This window comes from Micropterus salmoides, unplaced genomic scaffold, assembly GCF_014851395.1.
Source record: "Micropterus salmoides isolate LMB-PRFRI ecotype aquatic unplaced genomic scaffold, ASM1485139v1 Ms_hic_scaffold_12, whole genome shotgun sequence".
Classification (NCBI taxonomy): domain Eukaryota; kingdom Metazoa; phylum Chordata; class Actinopteri; order Centrarchiformes; family Centrarchidae; genus Micropterus; species Micropterus salmoides.
In genome coordinates, this window is record NW_024040263.1 from 31,320,831 (window position 1) to 31,337,017 (window position 16,187).

The following is a 16,187-nucleotide window of genomic DNA, read 5'->3' on the forward strand; positions in this document are numbered from 1 at the left end:
AGTGAAAACTTGCTCCAAAGTAAAGCTTGAAATCAGAACGCTTAGAGCTGAAGGGAATGTAAACACATTTATTTTTACAACTCTACATATTTAATGCGAGATCCTCTATTCTCGCACAACTGGAGTAACTTGTTCACATCAACTGAAAGAATAGGGGTAAATTCTTTCATAGTCACACAAGCAGCATCTATGGATATCAAAAAATCAAAACAGGGCTTCTAAATAGTAATGCCTGCTTTGTTTTCAAAACAAAAATAACCATGAAAAATGTAAAGATCCTCTGTTTTGACATGCCTCCACTGTAAGGTCACTTTTTGCCATGAGCTACAGATGTCTGTCAATCCCACAGAAACACCTGAGGCACAGGATGGAATTTCAGTCAGGAGCGGAGTGGAGGGCATGGGAGCTGGTGATACGTGTTTGACTGTAATTGGTTTTGTTACAGACAAGGCTAAGTGGTGTGGGTGTAACACCGAGCCGTGTAGTTGTGGAACAGTCAGGACACTGAATCATGGAAAGCCCTGTTTGAGGACAAATGCTTGCTTTTTTTTTTTTTTTTTTTTTTTCAAGGACGGCAGATTTTGTGGGATAAAAAGACGATTTCTACATTTTATTGCCTTCGATTCTCAGTCCATGCTAATTATATTTCGACTCTGAAGAAGAAGCAGTCGTGTCGAGATATCAGTCCTTGCAGCAAATGAATACATTTGAACTGTGCTCCAATGCTTTTCTGGTTAAGCTGCCCAAAGACTTTCTTCTTCCCATGTTAATTAAAGTTTAAAGCAATAATCTAAAATTGCATTTAGGCTAAGATTATCACTGGGGATACAACAGAAAGCATGTTTGTATAGGTTCTGATTGATGCTCAGATTCAGCACAAGACAACGCTTCTTTCTCTTTTTCTACTAGTATTAGTTTTCTCTAAAGAATGAACAAAATGATGCATAAAAGGCAGCTAGTAAACAAATAATGAAAATGTGCTGCGCCATGGATGACACTGCAGAGTGACAAGTCCTCTAGCACTGTGGGCTACAATATAAATGTAGATACACTACATATCAATGCTCCAAGGAGAGAGGCTGCTCAGGGACTCAAGCAGAGACTTCTGCAACATTCAAGTGGTTCTTCTAAAAAGGGCATTATGACATACTTTGACATCACTGTTTGGACTCAAACGCCACTTACTCTGACTCATTCTCTCCCATGTTGTGTTTTATTTACACAAAACTGGAGGACATTTGAATAAATTCCATAACTTGTGACCCCGCTTTAGAGGTGCGACAGAAGGGAGCTGAACTCAGGTGAGTCCATCAACTGGACAGGGATGTGGAAACACCCACACAATTACGAAATGCTCACTTTTTTGTACTGTGGACATCGGTTAAGGAGAGAGCCTTGGTCATTCATGTGCAGCGTAAGTCTGCATCATTTGAAAATTTGCCATACTTGCCAAACAAGTTTCAGAATTGTTACCAAACCAAACCAAATATTTTAGAGCTGAAATGATAGTCAAGTATTGATTGGTCTTTTATTACATATTCATTATTTTTATTCTATGTGTGTGTGTGTGTGTGTGTGTGTGTGTGTTAAAAGAAAAACATTCTTAAACCTTTTTGATTTGAGATGCTGACAAAAGATATAAATCTGTCCACATTTTGTACATGACTATTTCTACACAGTTAGGCTATATACAAAAGGGGTACCAAAAATAAATTGAGATTGGACACTTAGGCCTAGTGCAGCTCCTGCTGCTCCCTCCCAAATACAGAGCAAATAAGTGAACAACATATAACCTGCTCTACAGTATGGAGCACCTGTAAACATCCTCCCTTCCTTAGGATTTACTCCTTCCATGACCTGCCACACTGATAAAGCCTGATTACAAAGCCCTGATAATCTCATTCCTGTCATTATGAAAGGATGAAATGCCAGTGATCAATGAGGCTAAGCAGAGAGGCCACTGAAGCCCCAAAGTTCGCAGGCGCTGAAGGCTGTGACCAGGAAACCTGGCTTCAGAAAAGGAAGGTGGAGGGTTGAAATTGCTTAACCTCTCCCACAACCTATAGCTACTTGAAAATCCTGCCCTCTGGTCAGAGATACTCCCTGCTCAACAGGAGCAGTTTTTACCTTACATCAGTTTAGCTGTTCAGACTGAAGAAGCTACTAAGATAAAGCCCATTCTCTCACTCTCTCTCTCTTTTACTCTTCCTCCTCTACTTGAGGTGATGCTCTCTCTCTACAACTTAAAAGCCATCACCGGACCAATAGTGCATGAATTTTTAGGCTTACTTTTAATTTGTGATCAAAATATTGTGGTTTAAATAACATCAGCTGAAATTATAGAATACAATCAGTAGCGTGTGATTGTCTTAATACTAAAATTCATTATTATACTGAAAGTGTTATCACGTGTTGTCATTAATTCAGACACAAGTCTGCAGCAGTTTAATTTCATAACTTGGGGGTGACTAATTAAAGAAGGATGCCTCTCTTTTGGACTCTCCCTTTCTCTCTCACACACGTACACACACAGAGGGACCGACACACTCATTTTAAACGGCCGACAGAGATTTGGTTCCCAAGCGCACATTTCTCTCCTCGCGCATACGGCCGGTGATGCTTAAAGTGGACATAATAAATCACTTACACTGCTGTTCTGCCCGGACCAGTGCACCATAGCCTGGTTGTGAGATGAATCCCCGGTCAAGGCGAACGTTGAACTGTTAAGTTTTAGTTCCTCCTGCCTCTGACCGGCGGCTCTCCGCTCCTCTCCGCTCCAGCGCAATTCAGAGCGCGGCACTCTGCGTCCGGCCGCTGAGCTCCTGCTCTCTCCCGGTTCTTGACTCTGGGTTGAACCGGGGGATCTGGCTTTATTATCATCACTGTCCCTTCTGGCGCGCTTTCTGTAGCGGGTGGCAGAGGTAAAACCTGCACCACCACTGGCCTTCTGCTGACCACTCATATTAACATGAGAAACTTTCATGTTTGCAAACTCGCTCTCACCAATTTCGCCTTTTGTGTGCATCTTGTCTGTATTCCGTTTCAGCCTTGGCTCTTTGTATTCCGTCCGATCCGGAGCGCATTCAGCAGACCCAGCTACGCAACGGAGCCGCCGACTTTCAGCACTTGCAGCACCGGATCTCCCTGCCCCATCCCCATGTCCCAAAACTTCTTCCTTTAATCCTGTTGCGGATTGACTTGTGTCGAATTTCAGCAGTAACTGCTGTGCACGCCACTTATTTCCAGGCTGGCATGACCTGCAAGTTATCTCAGCATTGGCGGCATGAAAGGAACAGAGCATCATCAAAAGCAAAAACCAAAGCGCACCATGCCACTTTGGGCAAAATATGACCTCCCTCTCCATTTCTGAGATAGAGAAGGATGCTGTGGATGCTGGAAGTCTTTTCCCCCCACTCCTCTCGCTGCCTTTTCGGGGTGTGAAATTCCGCTCGGCTGTTGAAGATGAAGTGCTGCGCAAGTTGTGGCGTTGCCCAAATGCAGTGTTGTAAAAAGTGCGGCTGAGCCTAAGTGGTCCAAGTTGAAGGATTTGATCAAATCAAGCCCCGCACGCATGGGGGAGGAGCTGAGGATCCAGACTGAGCGATGGAGGATAATGTTGGACTGTCTTTCTCCATATTTGTTATTTTCCACCATATGGTCGGCGATAATTAATGCAGCCAGTAATACAGTCATTTTATTCTACTGGCTGCCGCTTCTTTATTTCTCCTCACAGCCACGTTTTCTGAGAAGCTATTCCTGGTAGTTTTTTTTCTCCTGATGCAGATTTTATTACCAGCCTGCCTTCAGGGAAAGAAAATCTCTTAATTTTGCAAATGAAACTGAATTATTTTACCTATGATGCACCTGTTTAATCGTTTTAGGTCTCAAGTATTAACATGTTTCCAATTAAGTGCAGTGTCAGGGATGGTAGCTTCTATTACTTATTAAAGAGCAATAAAGAATTCAACAGGGGACATAGGAACATGAGATTTTTACACAACACATCTCTATCTGCATGTATTTTGCAACTGGTCTTGCATCCCTCCAGGATGATATGATAGCTTTGCGTTTCTTGTGTAGCCCATGCCAGAGCAGCTGAGGGCAAGCTGGAAAACACATGTAAGGCAAAACATGCAGCCTGCACTGAATCATGAATATTTAACTGCTTTGCAAAAAAGCGACATCATGTTAAACTGTATAATTTGTCCCAACAAGCAGCCAGACTGTCTCCTGGTGACAGGAATGAGTGTAACTGGTGGAAACAACAAGACTGGAAGTTCATCTCTTTGATATCAACCCTGCAGCTCTCTGTGTCTAATGACCGGGGGTTATGGTGAGAGCTGATGAGCACTTAGTAGCACAAAGGGATATACAAATGGTCACTGCCTACTAAAACAGCTGGCTGCTTTCTCCTTCACAGCAGAGGATGTTGCCATGAGGGAATAAAATGGGCAGATTGTGCCTCAAGAGGTGATTCATTTTACCACAAAGAAACATATCAATAGGCTACAATAAATTAAGATGGAAGACTAAAAGGATTATAGAATTTGGAATGTCAGACATACTGTTAAAACCTGCTCAGATAAATGTTTCCTTCTAACACATGTTGCATCATGTGTTTGGAGCGAGTGTTCTGTGGGCAATATTAACACATTGGTTTGAAGACGGTCATATGTTTATAATGACCCATCTGCGGTGATTACAGCTCAGTATTGCTCATTCTGCCACGTTCCTTCTCCCTCTGTTGGCAGAGCGTCTAACTATTTCCTGGGGAAAAGCAACCTAATCCCACATTTTTATCTCCACATGAATCATGAAGAGGTCATTTAATTGCATGTTTATAGTTGTAACATATCTAATGGGTGGGGACTAAATTTATAACATGAAAACAAGGTTATGACTGAAACAAATGCATTCTGCATTTTTGCAAATACAAATGAGTTTGTTTTTGTAGTTGGTGTTTTGTTAGTATGATGATTAAATCGGCAAAAACAGCTTTGTTTCTGTGTTTAAAGGGTCAGTTCACAAAAACCAAACCCAAAGCGAGCACCACAAATTAAATTTCATTAATTTTATGAAATTAGGGGTGGCAACAGAAATCTCAGAGATCCCCGTCAGTGCTGCACATCTCGGCACTCTCCAGGGTGCTGAACCTGTAGTTTTTAATGTCTAGGGAGTCGTGCATGGTGCTTTACCTGTCTACATAGGCGGGGAAGGTTACTGCAAGCAATAAGTTCCAGCTAATGAGTTATCATGTCAAATTATTAACTTTATCTGTTCCCCAGCCCAGTATCCTCAAGAATAGTAAACAGTATAACAGTTCCACTGCTCACAGTTTACATCGAGTGCCAATGTCCAGTGCCTGCCAATGCAGGAATTAGTGTGCCCTTTTTATAGCGAGGTAGAAAGTAAAGGTGTGGAGGTCAGGGAGGTGGACAGGTGTGTAACACGTCTGACTTTCATGCAGAAGTTGGATCATATCCTAGTTGACATGCGTATATTGTCATTTTCAGTCATTTCTTGGTTCTGGTTGTTGACAGCCAACAATACACTTCAATCAGGATGGACTTCATTACATGAACTTTAAGAAGTTATTGACATGTGTACAATGAATATGAAGAAATGTGAAAAGTCTTTAGAAGATCAGGGGTTCAATCCCCCGACTCCTCAAGCCCGCAAATTGAAGTTTCCTTGGGCAAGATACTGAACCCCAAACTGCTGTGTGAATGTGTGTGAAAGGTGCTTTATAAGTACAGTCCATTTACCATGAAGCCGTAGTGGAAAGAAAACGACCCGATGGAGTCTAGACACTGATGATCAAGGGATGAAGAAAATGCTGATCTGGATGTGATGAGGAGTGGACTTCTGCTGAGCTTGAACTGGGCCTGGATCTGATGAGTACACGGGGTGGAGGAGGGCTGCCGCAGTTTTGCACTGGAAGACAGCTGACAGCTGACAGCAGCAGAGAGGAGAACAGATTTTAAAGTTTGACAGTGACTACATGATTAGCTGATGGAGATTGCGGCAAAATCTGACTGGTGAGCTAATGGGTGAACTCCTAGATCAGGTGATTAGAGAGGCAGGAAGAGAGAGTGAGTGAGTGAATGTGAGAGAGTTGTGAATGAATGAAGCATGAAGATAGTCTTCCTGTTTAACTTAAGCTGAGCTTCATTTAAACTCCTTTTTAATATACAATATAAGTTTAAGGCCGAGCAGAAAAGCTACCTGATCATATTAATATTTGGTTTGATTTGGGGCGGCTGTGGCTCAGGAGGTAGAGCGGGTTGCCCGTTAATTGGAAGGTCGGCGGCAGCCCCTGGTCGGCAGCCCCTGGTGGCTGTTCCACCAGTGAATGAATGTGTGTGAACGGTGAATGCGATGTAGTGTAAAAGCGCTTTGAGTGGTCGAAAAGACTAGAAAGGTGCTTTACAAATATGGAGCATTTACATTTGATCTGGAACTAGTGTACAGTCTCCTGCCTCTGCAACCCGTCCTCACTCCCTGACTCGTCACTTATGGGCGCATGGTCAAGACCCATCGGTGTCAGTTTGTAGCGCACTGGGGATCCCTACAGCGTCATAGTTCAACGCAGTGTGGGAAGCCCTGTAGAGTCAGTTTTTGATGGTATATGATACGTAAAACAAAAGACTGAGTAAGGAGGTGGTTGGGGTCATGGAGGGCCAGAACCCTGACTTTGAACCAGGAGAGCGGGGTTCGTGTCCTGTGTGAAACAAAAAGGCAACATTAAATATTTTCATTTAAGTTAGGCAGTTACATAAATTCTGTAAGTTACTACTGACGTACGTAGTTATTTTAACCCAAACCTTTCTGATCTTTTCCTAACTTAAGCAGGTAGTTTTTGTGCCTAAACCTAACCAAACTGCAACATTTCACAACTTTTATAACGTGCCATTTCAAAATGCTAGCATTTTATTTTGAAAGTGTAACCGCATATTTATTGTTGCTAACTTTACTGGACGTTGCATAGTTGTTGTTGTTGTTGTTAAGTGTTGCTAACTTGACTGCACAGCCCTAAACATCTAAAAATGACACAAAAGGGGTACCCACGGCGTTAAAAAGCGAGGCCAAAGGGCCTTGACCAGGCGTCACTGTCTGATGAATCGGGAGTGAGAATGTGTTGGCCTCTAACTGCACTGTTATAGCTACACACAGCAAAAGTATCTGCATGGCTAGACACCACTGAAGGTAAGAGAAAAAATATGTTTGTTTTTTTTATAATGCGGGTGGAATGACCCTTTAAATTATGTTCTTAAATTAGAGTCTGATTACACCATCCCTTTTTTTGGGAGCATTCCTCCCAAGCCATGTCCTTCCGGAGACGTTAAAGATGATAAGTGTTGCCTCTCCTCATGGCACACAGCATTAAGCAGACATATTGTATGGGATTAATGGTGCTGTAATGGACAGGGCCCACATGGCTCGCAGACACAACCAGTTCTCTGGTGTGTGTGTGTGTGTGTGTGTGTGTGTGTGTGTGTGTGTGTGTGCGGTAACTCACACTGCGTCATCTCCTGTCCCCGCCTGGATTCCCCATCCATTCACAGGGAATCAATGTCCTGCCAATAAGAGAAATAGATTTTTGAGGATGTTGCAATATGCAGGTCTGAGTTGTCTGATTTGTATGCGCCCCCTCTGACTATGAATCCACAACAAGGTGGTAAGCTTCAGAAATCAGAGGAAAATGTTCCTGTGTTATGAAGTGAGGGCAGAGAATATGCCCTCTGGCTCTACACAAATGTAACATAGCGAAGGCAGCATGATTGAAAGCCTTTGCAGGAGAAGGTGGTGCCACACATACATATTGCATGCCTGCAACTAATGTTTACAGACATTTTAAAACATGTATTACAGAAAATAGCTTGTCTGGCTTTTCAGATAAACACTATGTAAAAGAAAATACCCTTTTGCAGTCCTTGTATGACCTTTTTATTCTTTCAAAGGCACTGCTTCATATTATTTCAATCATTTTATCAAACCATGACACTGTCTCATAAAGTCTCTTTTCACAACTTTTACAACACTGTTCCCCCACCCCTGCTCAGCTCCCGGGGCTACTCCAGTAAAAGCTTTAGAACATTAACACAAACAAGAGCTGGACTCAGTGGAACAAACGGCGATGCACTTTTTTTTCCCGAGCCAAAACATTCCCGTTTCTAACAAGACTGCCAGACAAAAGAAGCCCAATAAATGTTGAATCAATGCTTTTGTTTTAAGGGGTCTAGGTGAACAAGTAAGAGTTGAAGTCAAAAGGAAGGAAGTCAAAAAAGATGCCAAAGGAATAAAGAGGATGTTGGGGGTTTGGGGGATGGTGGTGGTAAATGGCTCTTTTATATTCCCTGTGTTTGCCCTCAAATAGAAAGTTACTCCTGATAAATAAGTTTCCCAGTAACTTATACTTTATTGCTACTCACTCACAGCAGAGACAAGGTCAGCAATCACTTTGCCGCGGGCTCATGGAAAGGGGTTCAACATCTGAGTTCAGCATCTTTCAATTTCCAACACTTTTTGGCATGTTTGTCTCAGCCTGCCATTAATTGCAAAACCATCCACCCATAGCGCTATAAGTTGGTGAGATTGCAGCCTGAATCAAAGCCATTTCTTCATGAGGCAAAAGAAGAAGAAGAAAAAAATCAGCCTACAGAAATAGACCACTGGTTAGTTCCATTTCCATTTCATGGACTGAATTTCAAGCAGTGTCCCAAACTGGCTGAGCCACACTGCAGCTCCACTCTGCATACCCATGGCATTTGAAAAGCAGTAATTGGATAATTCATTTTAAGATGGCGATGAAACCCCAAACTTATGGCAGTGAGAGATCTCCCAAATGAAAGTGGATGGTGCTGAATAATTCTCAAACAAAAGCCTCCATGACATACAGTTACTGCCTATCCAGCTGCGCAGTGTGTGAGAACATATTCCTGTCCAGCACTTCTACACAGAGATTTCAAGTTCACTTCTTCTTTATAGAGATTACTTGTTAGCAAAATGTGGCTCTTATTTATTCCTCTCACACTGGACTTTATCTTAGAGCAGTTTATGCCCCACTGCCCAGTTTCCAAAAGGTACTTTTGGGGCCAAGTCTCAGTCCTTATGGCACTCTCCTTAATTTACTTAATGCAAATCTAAAAGCCACAAATTGATGTTTTCTTGCAATAGACCTAACAGGCCAATGAAGCAACTGTTGTGGCTTATTGAAATTGTAATTGTCAGAGAACAACGTGGGAAGAAGAGGGATTTCTCTCTCTATTGAAGGAGGTATTTCACTACACAGTGACTTCATTCATACGGTTTAGGAAATGTGCATATTTCACACACAAAGCCAGCTCTCATCAGCAGCATTCAGATTCTTCTGAGATGTGTTCCTAGAAATCCCCCCCTTTTCAACATCCTGCTGGGGTGAAATGAATCTTCCATAAAGTGCTGGTGATTGGACACATAATCAGCTGTGCTTCTAATTTTTAGAGCAGAAACTGAATCCAACTGCTGTTTATTCACTTGGTTTTAATCAGACGCAGAGAAGTCGTTAGCTTCTATTCATCAGGCTGGCTTTTCTATTCATTTCCTCAAGAATACAGGCATGGTAGTACACTTTTTGGGGCTGTCACTGCTTTTCTCACATCAACATCAGCCATGGGGGTTGGGGGTGGGTTGAAAGACAGGTAAAGAGAGAGAATAGGATCCATCTTAATCCATTTGAATGGCCAAATGAGTGACTGCTATAAAAGCTTTCCTACCGGGGCTGAAATATTAATATTAGCTGCTCAGGAACATTACCAGTATCCTCTGAGTGAGGCAACGACAATTATTAATGAATCTCATTTTCAGACCACAGCGCTGGATGTTCAAAGTGCCTGCGACCTTCAGAGGGAAAGCAAAGCACAGCCTTCTATCAGAAGTCAGTAGACTAGAAATGAACAATCTGTTACAATTCTCTCATTGCAGTTGGGGCTCATCTTGTTGATTTGTTTACCTCAGCGGTTGTGCTCTAGATGACTTATTCATGAACATGTGGAATCCATGTCACTCCAGACGACGCCACACTTTTATTTGAATAGACTGATCAGCCTCTTTTTTTTTTTTTTTTACTCATCGATGCTTCAGGCAAGAACATGGATTGAAACATCCAGTGTCACTTCTGTCACAGTGAGAGTAAGAGTGAGCTTGAGGTCCTCGGGGAAAAAAGCAACATTCTATAATCTATAGTCTAATCTTGAAGTCCTGGTTTCCAGGTAAACTTTGGGCTAGTGTGCACTAAACATCTATCACAAGGACGATAGTTCTGCTTTGTAGTGAGACTACAGTATGTTAATTACATGATAATGGTGCACATAATAATTTCCAAAGATTCTCTGGAGCCAGTTGCTTTAAAGCTGATCTAATCAACATTTTTACATTAAGAATATATAAAATGATGATGTGTAATATGAAATGTGTCGCTCTTAATGACAAGTCCACAGGTTAATATCAGCCAACTCTGCAGTTGGACCCTCAGTTCTACAGATTGTTTTGTCACACAGTTGTTTTCAGGGAAAAAAGCTCTGACAAGCCCGCTTTACACAACATGCCCAGCACAAAACTGCAGACAGACTAATTTAGCTAATTTGCTATCATTAGCTAACATTAGCTACCCTGAGCTACAGGTCAAGACCAAGGAAGGCTAAGAAAACCTTGTGTATTAATCTGAACAAGGGTGCATATTTATTGGAGGAAGATTTTACCGCCTTCAAAAATGTCCATAGACTTGCTTTACAACTGAACTTCCCTCTCTCCTTTTGCAGAATAATGATCAAGATGAGCATATACTGCAGTTGGCAGACAACTGATTCATTTGTTCCTGAGGTTGAAATTGCACACCACCTGCTAACATGCACCTCAATGCAAATAAGTATATTGTAATTGACCTCACATCTGAGCAAAGCCAGCAGCCTAAGAGGATAATTATGAGAGGAGCCATGCTAATGATGTCTTTAAGTTTCTGTGCCCTTCGCCACCCAGTCAACTTTGACCCGAGGAATAGTTTGCAATGGTATGATTGTGAAATGTTCAATTAAGCTGTAATTTGAGGCAGAGACTGCAGAATAATTGCAAGATAGTGGGTGTTTTTTTTTTAGTTCAGTTTGAGCATGCCTAATAAGCAGTCTGTCTCACTTCTCTCCAGCTATTAACATCTGTTCCCCAATGTGAGATGTCGCTGAATAATAACAACAAAACAACAGAATCTTACTGTGTTTGATTTACGTCCTGGTGTCTTCAAAGTTCAGAGAAAAAGAATGAAGAAATGTTGTTAGCCTGCTTTTAATTGCTTAACAATGTCTTAAAATGGGTGGTCAGTTTTGAAATACACAGAAACCACACATGTTTTACTACTTAGAAAGGGCAATGCTGGACATTTATAGAGCTTTAATTGACATGGCTGCTTCTGGCTGAACAGCTCAAACACTCAGGTTAAACATCAGAGACGGCTGATAGATTGGCCATAATTACTAGTATGCAAGACTTGATATTAGGACACATATCTTGTATCAAGGGGCATGCGGTGCAGGATATTAATTCTTTCATGACTTCACTTTTTTTTTTTTTCAGATTCAATGAATGCATTACATTGATGGCGGTTGAGTGCGCGTTGTCCAGTGTTGTCGTATGAAGTAGAATCGATTGTTTTCAATCACCAAAATGGCACAGCTCATTTACTGCCCTGAAATCACATGAAAACAAATCACTCCAAAACTGGTAAGAATTACCCCTGCATCTCAGATTCTTTCACCTGAGTCAAATAAATAACGTGCTTGTTTCTAAAAGGGGTTCACAGTAAACTACAGCCAGGACAGCCAATGCTTATAACAGGCTGAGTAATTGAGTCCACCATGCATATTTATGACTAAATAGACACCCTGTCTGCCCCTGGATTTATTGGTGAGAGTTGTGGTTTTGGTGGAGGCTCTGCTCGGCAATCTATGGCTTTATAAAAGGGCTTTAGCGAGCAAAACAGTCAATCTGTCATTCTTATTAGAATGGGATATATCAGCAGACTAGTTGCATGGTCCACAGATCATGTTTCTGTACGGAAGGGCTCCAAACAGTTCATGGGAACAAGGTGATCACCATTATACAAACTCCACAGTAAGAACAGAGCAGAGTGCCTCAATGAGGAAGTGCCCATTCATAAAAAAATATCAAAATACAGAAATGTCAGCAAATTCATGTTATTTGTGTGCTTAATTTATATAGCCTTACAAGCAGGGCTGGAACTGTAAATTAGCGTTTTGCATGTTTTACTTAAAGCATGAATTGTTGTTTTTTGCCACTTGCTGGATGTAAACATTAACATATTATCACTTTATAAATTTGTCCTGGCATTAGCTTTCATTTGGAGTAATGTTTTTGGCAAACAAATCAAAGTCCAATGTTCAGTCTCTTTTGAGCTTTGTTTTGTTCTCCACCAGCTCCTGAGAAATACAGTAAAATACAATATTTTATTTATTATACATCAGAAAAGCAGAACTTAATATTTGGTATAGAAACCTTTGTTTGCAATTACAGAGATCATACGTTTCCTGTAGTTCTTGACCAGGTTTGCACACACTGCAGCAGGTCAGCATTTTGGCCCACTTCTCCATACAGACCTTCTCCAGATCCTTCAGGTTTCGGGGCTGTCGCTGGGCAATACGGACTTTCAGCTCCCTCCAAAGATTTTCTATTGAGTTCAGGTCTGGAGACTGGCAAGGCCACTCCAGGACCTTGAGATGCTTCTTATGGAGCTACTCCTTAGTTGCCCTGGCTGTGTGTTTTGGGTCGTTGTCATGCTGGAAGACCCAGCCACGACCCATCTTCAATGCTCTTACTGAGTGAAGGAGGTTGTTGGCCAAGATCTCGCGATACACGGCCCCATCCATCCTCCCCTCAATCGGTCGTCCTGTCCCCTTTGCAGAAAAGCATCCCCAAAGAATGATGTTTCCACCTCCATGCTTCACGGTTGGGATGGTGTTCTTGGGGTTGTACTCATCCTTCTTCTTCCTCCAAACACGGCGAGTGGAGTTTAGACCATAAAGCTCTATTTTTGTCTCATCAGACCACATGACCTTCTCACATTCCTCCTCTGGATCATCCAGATGGTCATTGGCAAACTTCAGACGGACCTGGATATGCGCTGGCTTGAGCAGGGGGACCTTGCGTGTGCTGCAGGATTTTAATCCATGACGGCATAGTGTGTTACTAATGGTTTTCTTTGAGACTGTGGTCCCAGCTCTCTTCAGGTCATTGACCAGGTCCTGCTGTGTAGTTCTGGGCTGATCCCTCATGATCATTGATGCCCTACAAGGTGAGATCTCAAGGTGAGAGTTTCTCAAGGAGGGTTTCTTAAAGCAGAACTAACAGGTCTGTGAGAGCTGGAATTCTTACTGGTTGGTAGGTGATCAAATACTTATGTCATGCAATAAAATGCATCATGCAATCATACAATGTGATTTTTGTTTTAGATTCCATCTCTCACAGTTGAAGTGTACCTATGATAAAAATTACAGACCTCTACATGCTTTGTAAGAAGGAAAACCTGCAAAATCAGCAGTGTATCAAATACTTGTTCTCCCCACTGTACATTAAATCTGGCTCCCTTTTTGCTTAATGCTCTGCTATATATTCTTTAGCTACCATAGACGCAGGAATGTATTTTCAGCAGGAAGGGCTGCCCTGGATATGTGCATGTGAAGCCACTGACATGTTAATGTTTCGAATGAACAAGTGAAAGATGTACATTTTTTATTGTTAATTCTGAAACTCGTGTGGAAATAACATTACAGCAGAATAAACAATGTTATCCAAATAACCAAGGGCATTTAAACTAGCAACAAACTCAACAATGACTTGTTCAAAACTGAAATAACAATAATCTTAAACGTATGGCGTAACATGTATGGGCTCATTCCCACTTACTTTGGTGCTTTATTCAACATGTTGTGAATGATGCATCAAGTTTTAGATTCTGTCTAACCTCAGAATCAGCAGTTGTATTTCCTCTGCACAGAGCGTTTGTTTCTTTAATAATAATAAAACAGAGGAATTGTTTTTCAATATTGTAACTGATCTATATAAATTACTAAAAGTAATTTTTAGTAACAAGTGTATTTTGGGTTCTTTTCATTTCCTAACTGGCAAAATCATAACCTCCTTGGCAGTATTTATATAAAATAAATGAAATAAATTTAACGTACTTGCTCAACAACTATCCTAAAACAGATTGTAGGCTGCTGACCTGTCATGACCAAAAATAAACATGCACACATCTCTCCTGTGGGTTTTCCCAGGACATCTGGCCCCGCCTTAGTTGAGTCGAGTTGATGGGGGCGTCTCTCAATTGCCAAACGAGTGCTGCTAGCCTGCCACTATCTTCCACAGAGAGCCACTAGCTGCCACTGCACTGGGAGGATCTCACTGTCTCACTCATTGTTTGAGTTACAAAGTTGTTTGAGCTACATTACAGCAGAGTAATTAAAGTGATACTGTGGGTATCATGCTACTGCACCTCTATTGAATATGACACCAGGGCAGTAGGGACCACACGACAGCAGTGATTTGACCAAACAGTGTTTAACAAACATGCTGCGTAGAGATGCAGGGGACAGCCTATACCCTGGAGACATTGTTAATGCGATGGCATTTACAACCCATGGCTTAGTGACTGGATCAGAGTGAGAAGTGCAGTGTCTGCTAAGTTTTCTCTCTAAACCTCTCAGTGACACAACAATGTGAAAAACACAACATAGCGACAAACAATAAAAGGTCACCGTCTAATTAGATAACTCGGGATTGCTATTAACCACTTGTTATGCTGAATAAACTGGGGGCAGATAAAATTACATACAGTTGAGAAAGTTACCCCTTTAGGTTTAATGTGTCGTGTGTTTTTTAAACTCTCTGAAGGGCTTTGCTGACTGTGGGCTCGTTTTGCAAGCAGTGCTGTGCTTCACATTCAATTCTGCAAAGTTACACACTTTTACACCTGCCTGCCAAGTGCCTCCGACTACTGGCCATGGAGCAGTTTCACTGGAGCAATACATTTAATGAGAGACACTCCAACTGTCACCCTGTTATATTTCATTTTCCAGCTTGTATTCCAACCCCTCACTCCAAATATGACTATGAATAATATTCATATAATATCAACTTTGAATATTAGAGTGAAAGACTTAATGTAACTACTTAGACATTACACAGCCCAATAGCACAAATTCAGACACAGTAGCTAATAGATAGGTAGTCCAAAAACCTGCAAGGATCAAAAAGCAGACAGACAGGCAGCCAAAACCAAGGGGAGTAGACAAAAATCTTCAATCAAGCAAAATTTCAGGCAAGCAGAATCAGAAAGGTAGAGAGTCGCTGGAGAGCTAAGCCTGACACAGTAGACATCTGGTCTAGGAGGAGGTGATAAATTTGTGACTGATTATAGTTAATGAGATCCAGGTGTGGAGGTGGGTAGGAAAGCTCAGGTGAGGGAGCATACGGGAGAAAGGTGGAGGGAGTGGCAGTATCTGTAACGACAGGAGGGTAATAATGCAGGTAAAGCATAAAATCTGCTCTCTATGAAAGTGAACATGTAACACTTAAAGACTGCCGCTTAAGTATATTTCTGAATATTTTATTCATGCAATATTTAATTTCTTGAAGTGATGTGGGCAAAGCTAATCACAATTCATAAACTTTGCTTTACATACATTTTAACTTTAAAAGGAATCAAAGCTATGTCGGTGTGTTCCTTAATTATTTGCGTGTGTACAGACTGGTATCAAATTTCTTCTAACAGAGGACAATGAATTATATATCTATCTAAAAATGAAAGAATCAAAGGCATATTCATATAAGATACAATGTTGGTGGTTAAAGAAAAAGCTGATTAAAGAAATTAAATGTTTTAATGAAGGATTTGGGACAGAGGATGATCATGTCTGATTGATCACAGTTTAGTTAGAGGAAACTGGCTTGCGTCCACGGTTTACGTTCAGTGAGGCTGTTGGTCAGAGTGAAGTGGGATAGTGGTGCAGAGCTGCCCCATACCTGGTCATGCCCGTGCCATAAATGTGCACCAACAGAAGTGGAGTCGCTGTGGATTAAACCAAAGCTTTGGGCATCAAATGATCAGGGGCCGTGCTTGAGACATACTTGAGAATCCCTTA

At 41.6% G+C, this 16,187-nt stretch overlaps 1 protein-coding gene across 5 annotated transcripts in view; it reads right to left on the reverse strand.

Annotated features, from left to right (window-relative positions):
- The window catches only part of LOC119899802 (VPS10 domain-containing receptor SorCS1), a 159,402-nt gene extending 155,781 nt beyond the window's left edge, over positions 1–3,621 (reverse strand). For all 5 annotated transcript variants that reach the window (XR_005443916.1, XR_005443915.1, XR_005443914.1 and 2 more), the window contains exon 1: positions 2,648–3,621. Coding sequence is in view for 2 of the 5 variants with exons in the window: in XM_038714566.1 (XP_038570494.1) it covers positions 2,648–3,364 (717 nt within the window). In the remaining 3 variants the exon portion in view is untranslated. The remainder of the gene's footprint in view (positions 1–2,647) is intronic.
- Positions 3,622–16,187: the final 12,566 nt, after the last annotated feature.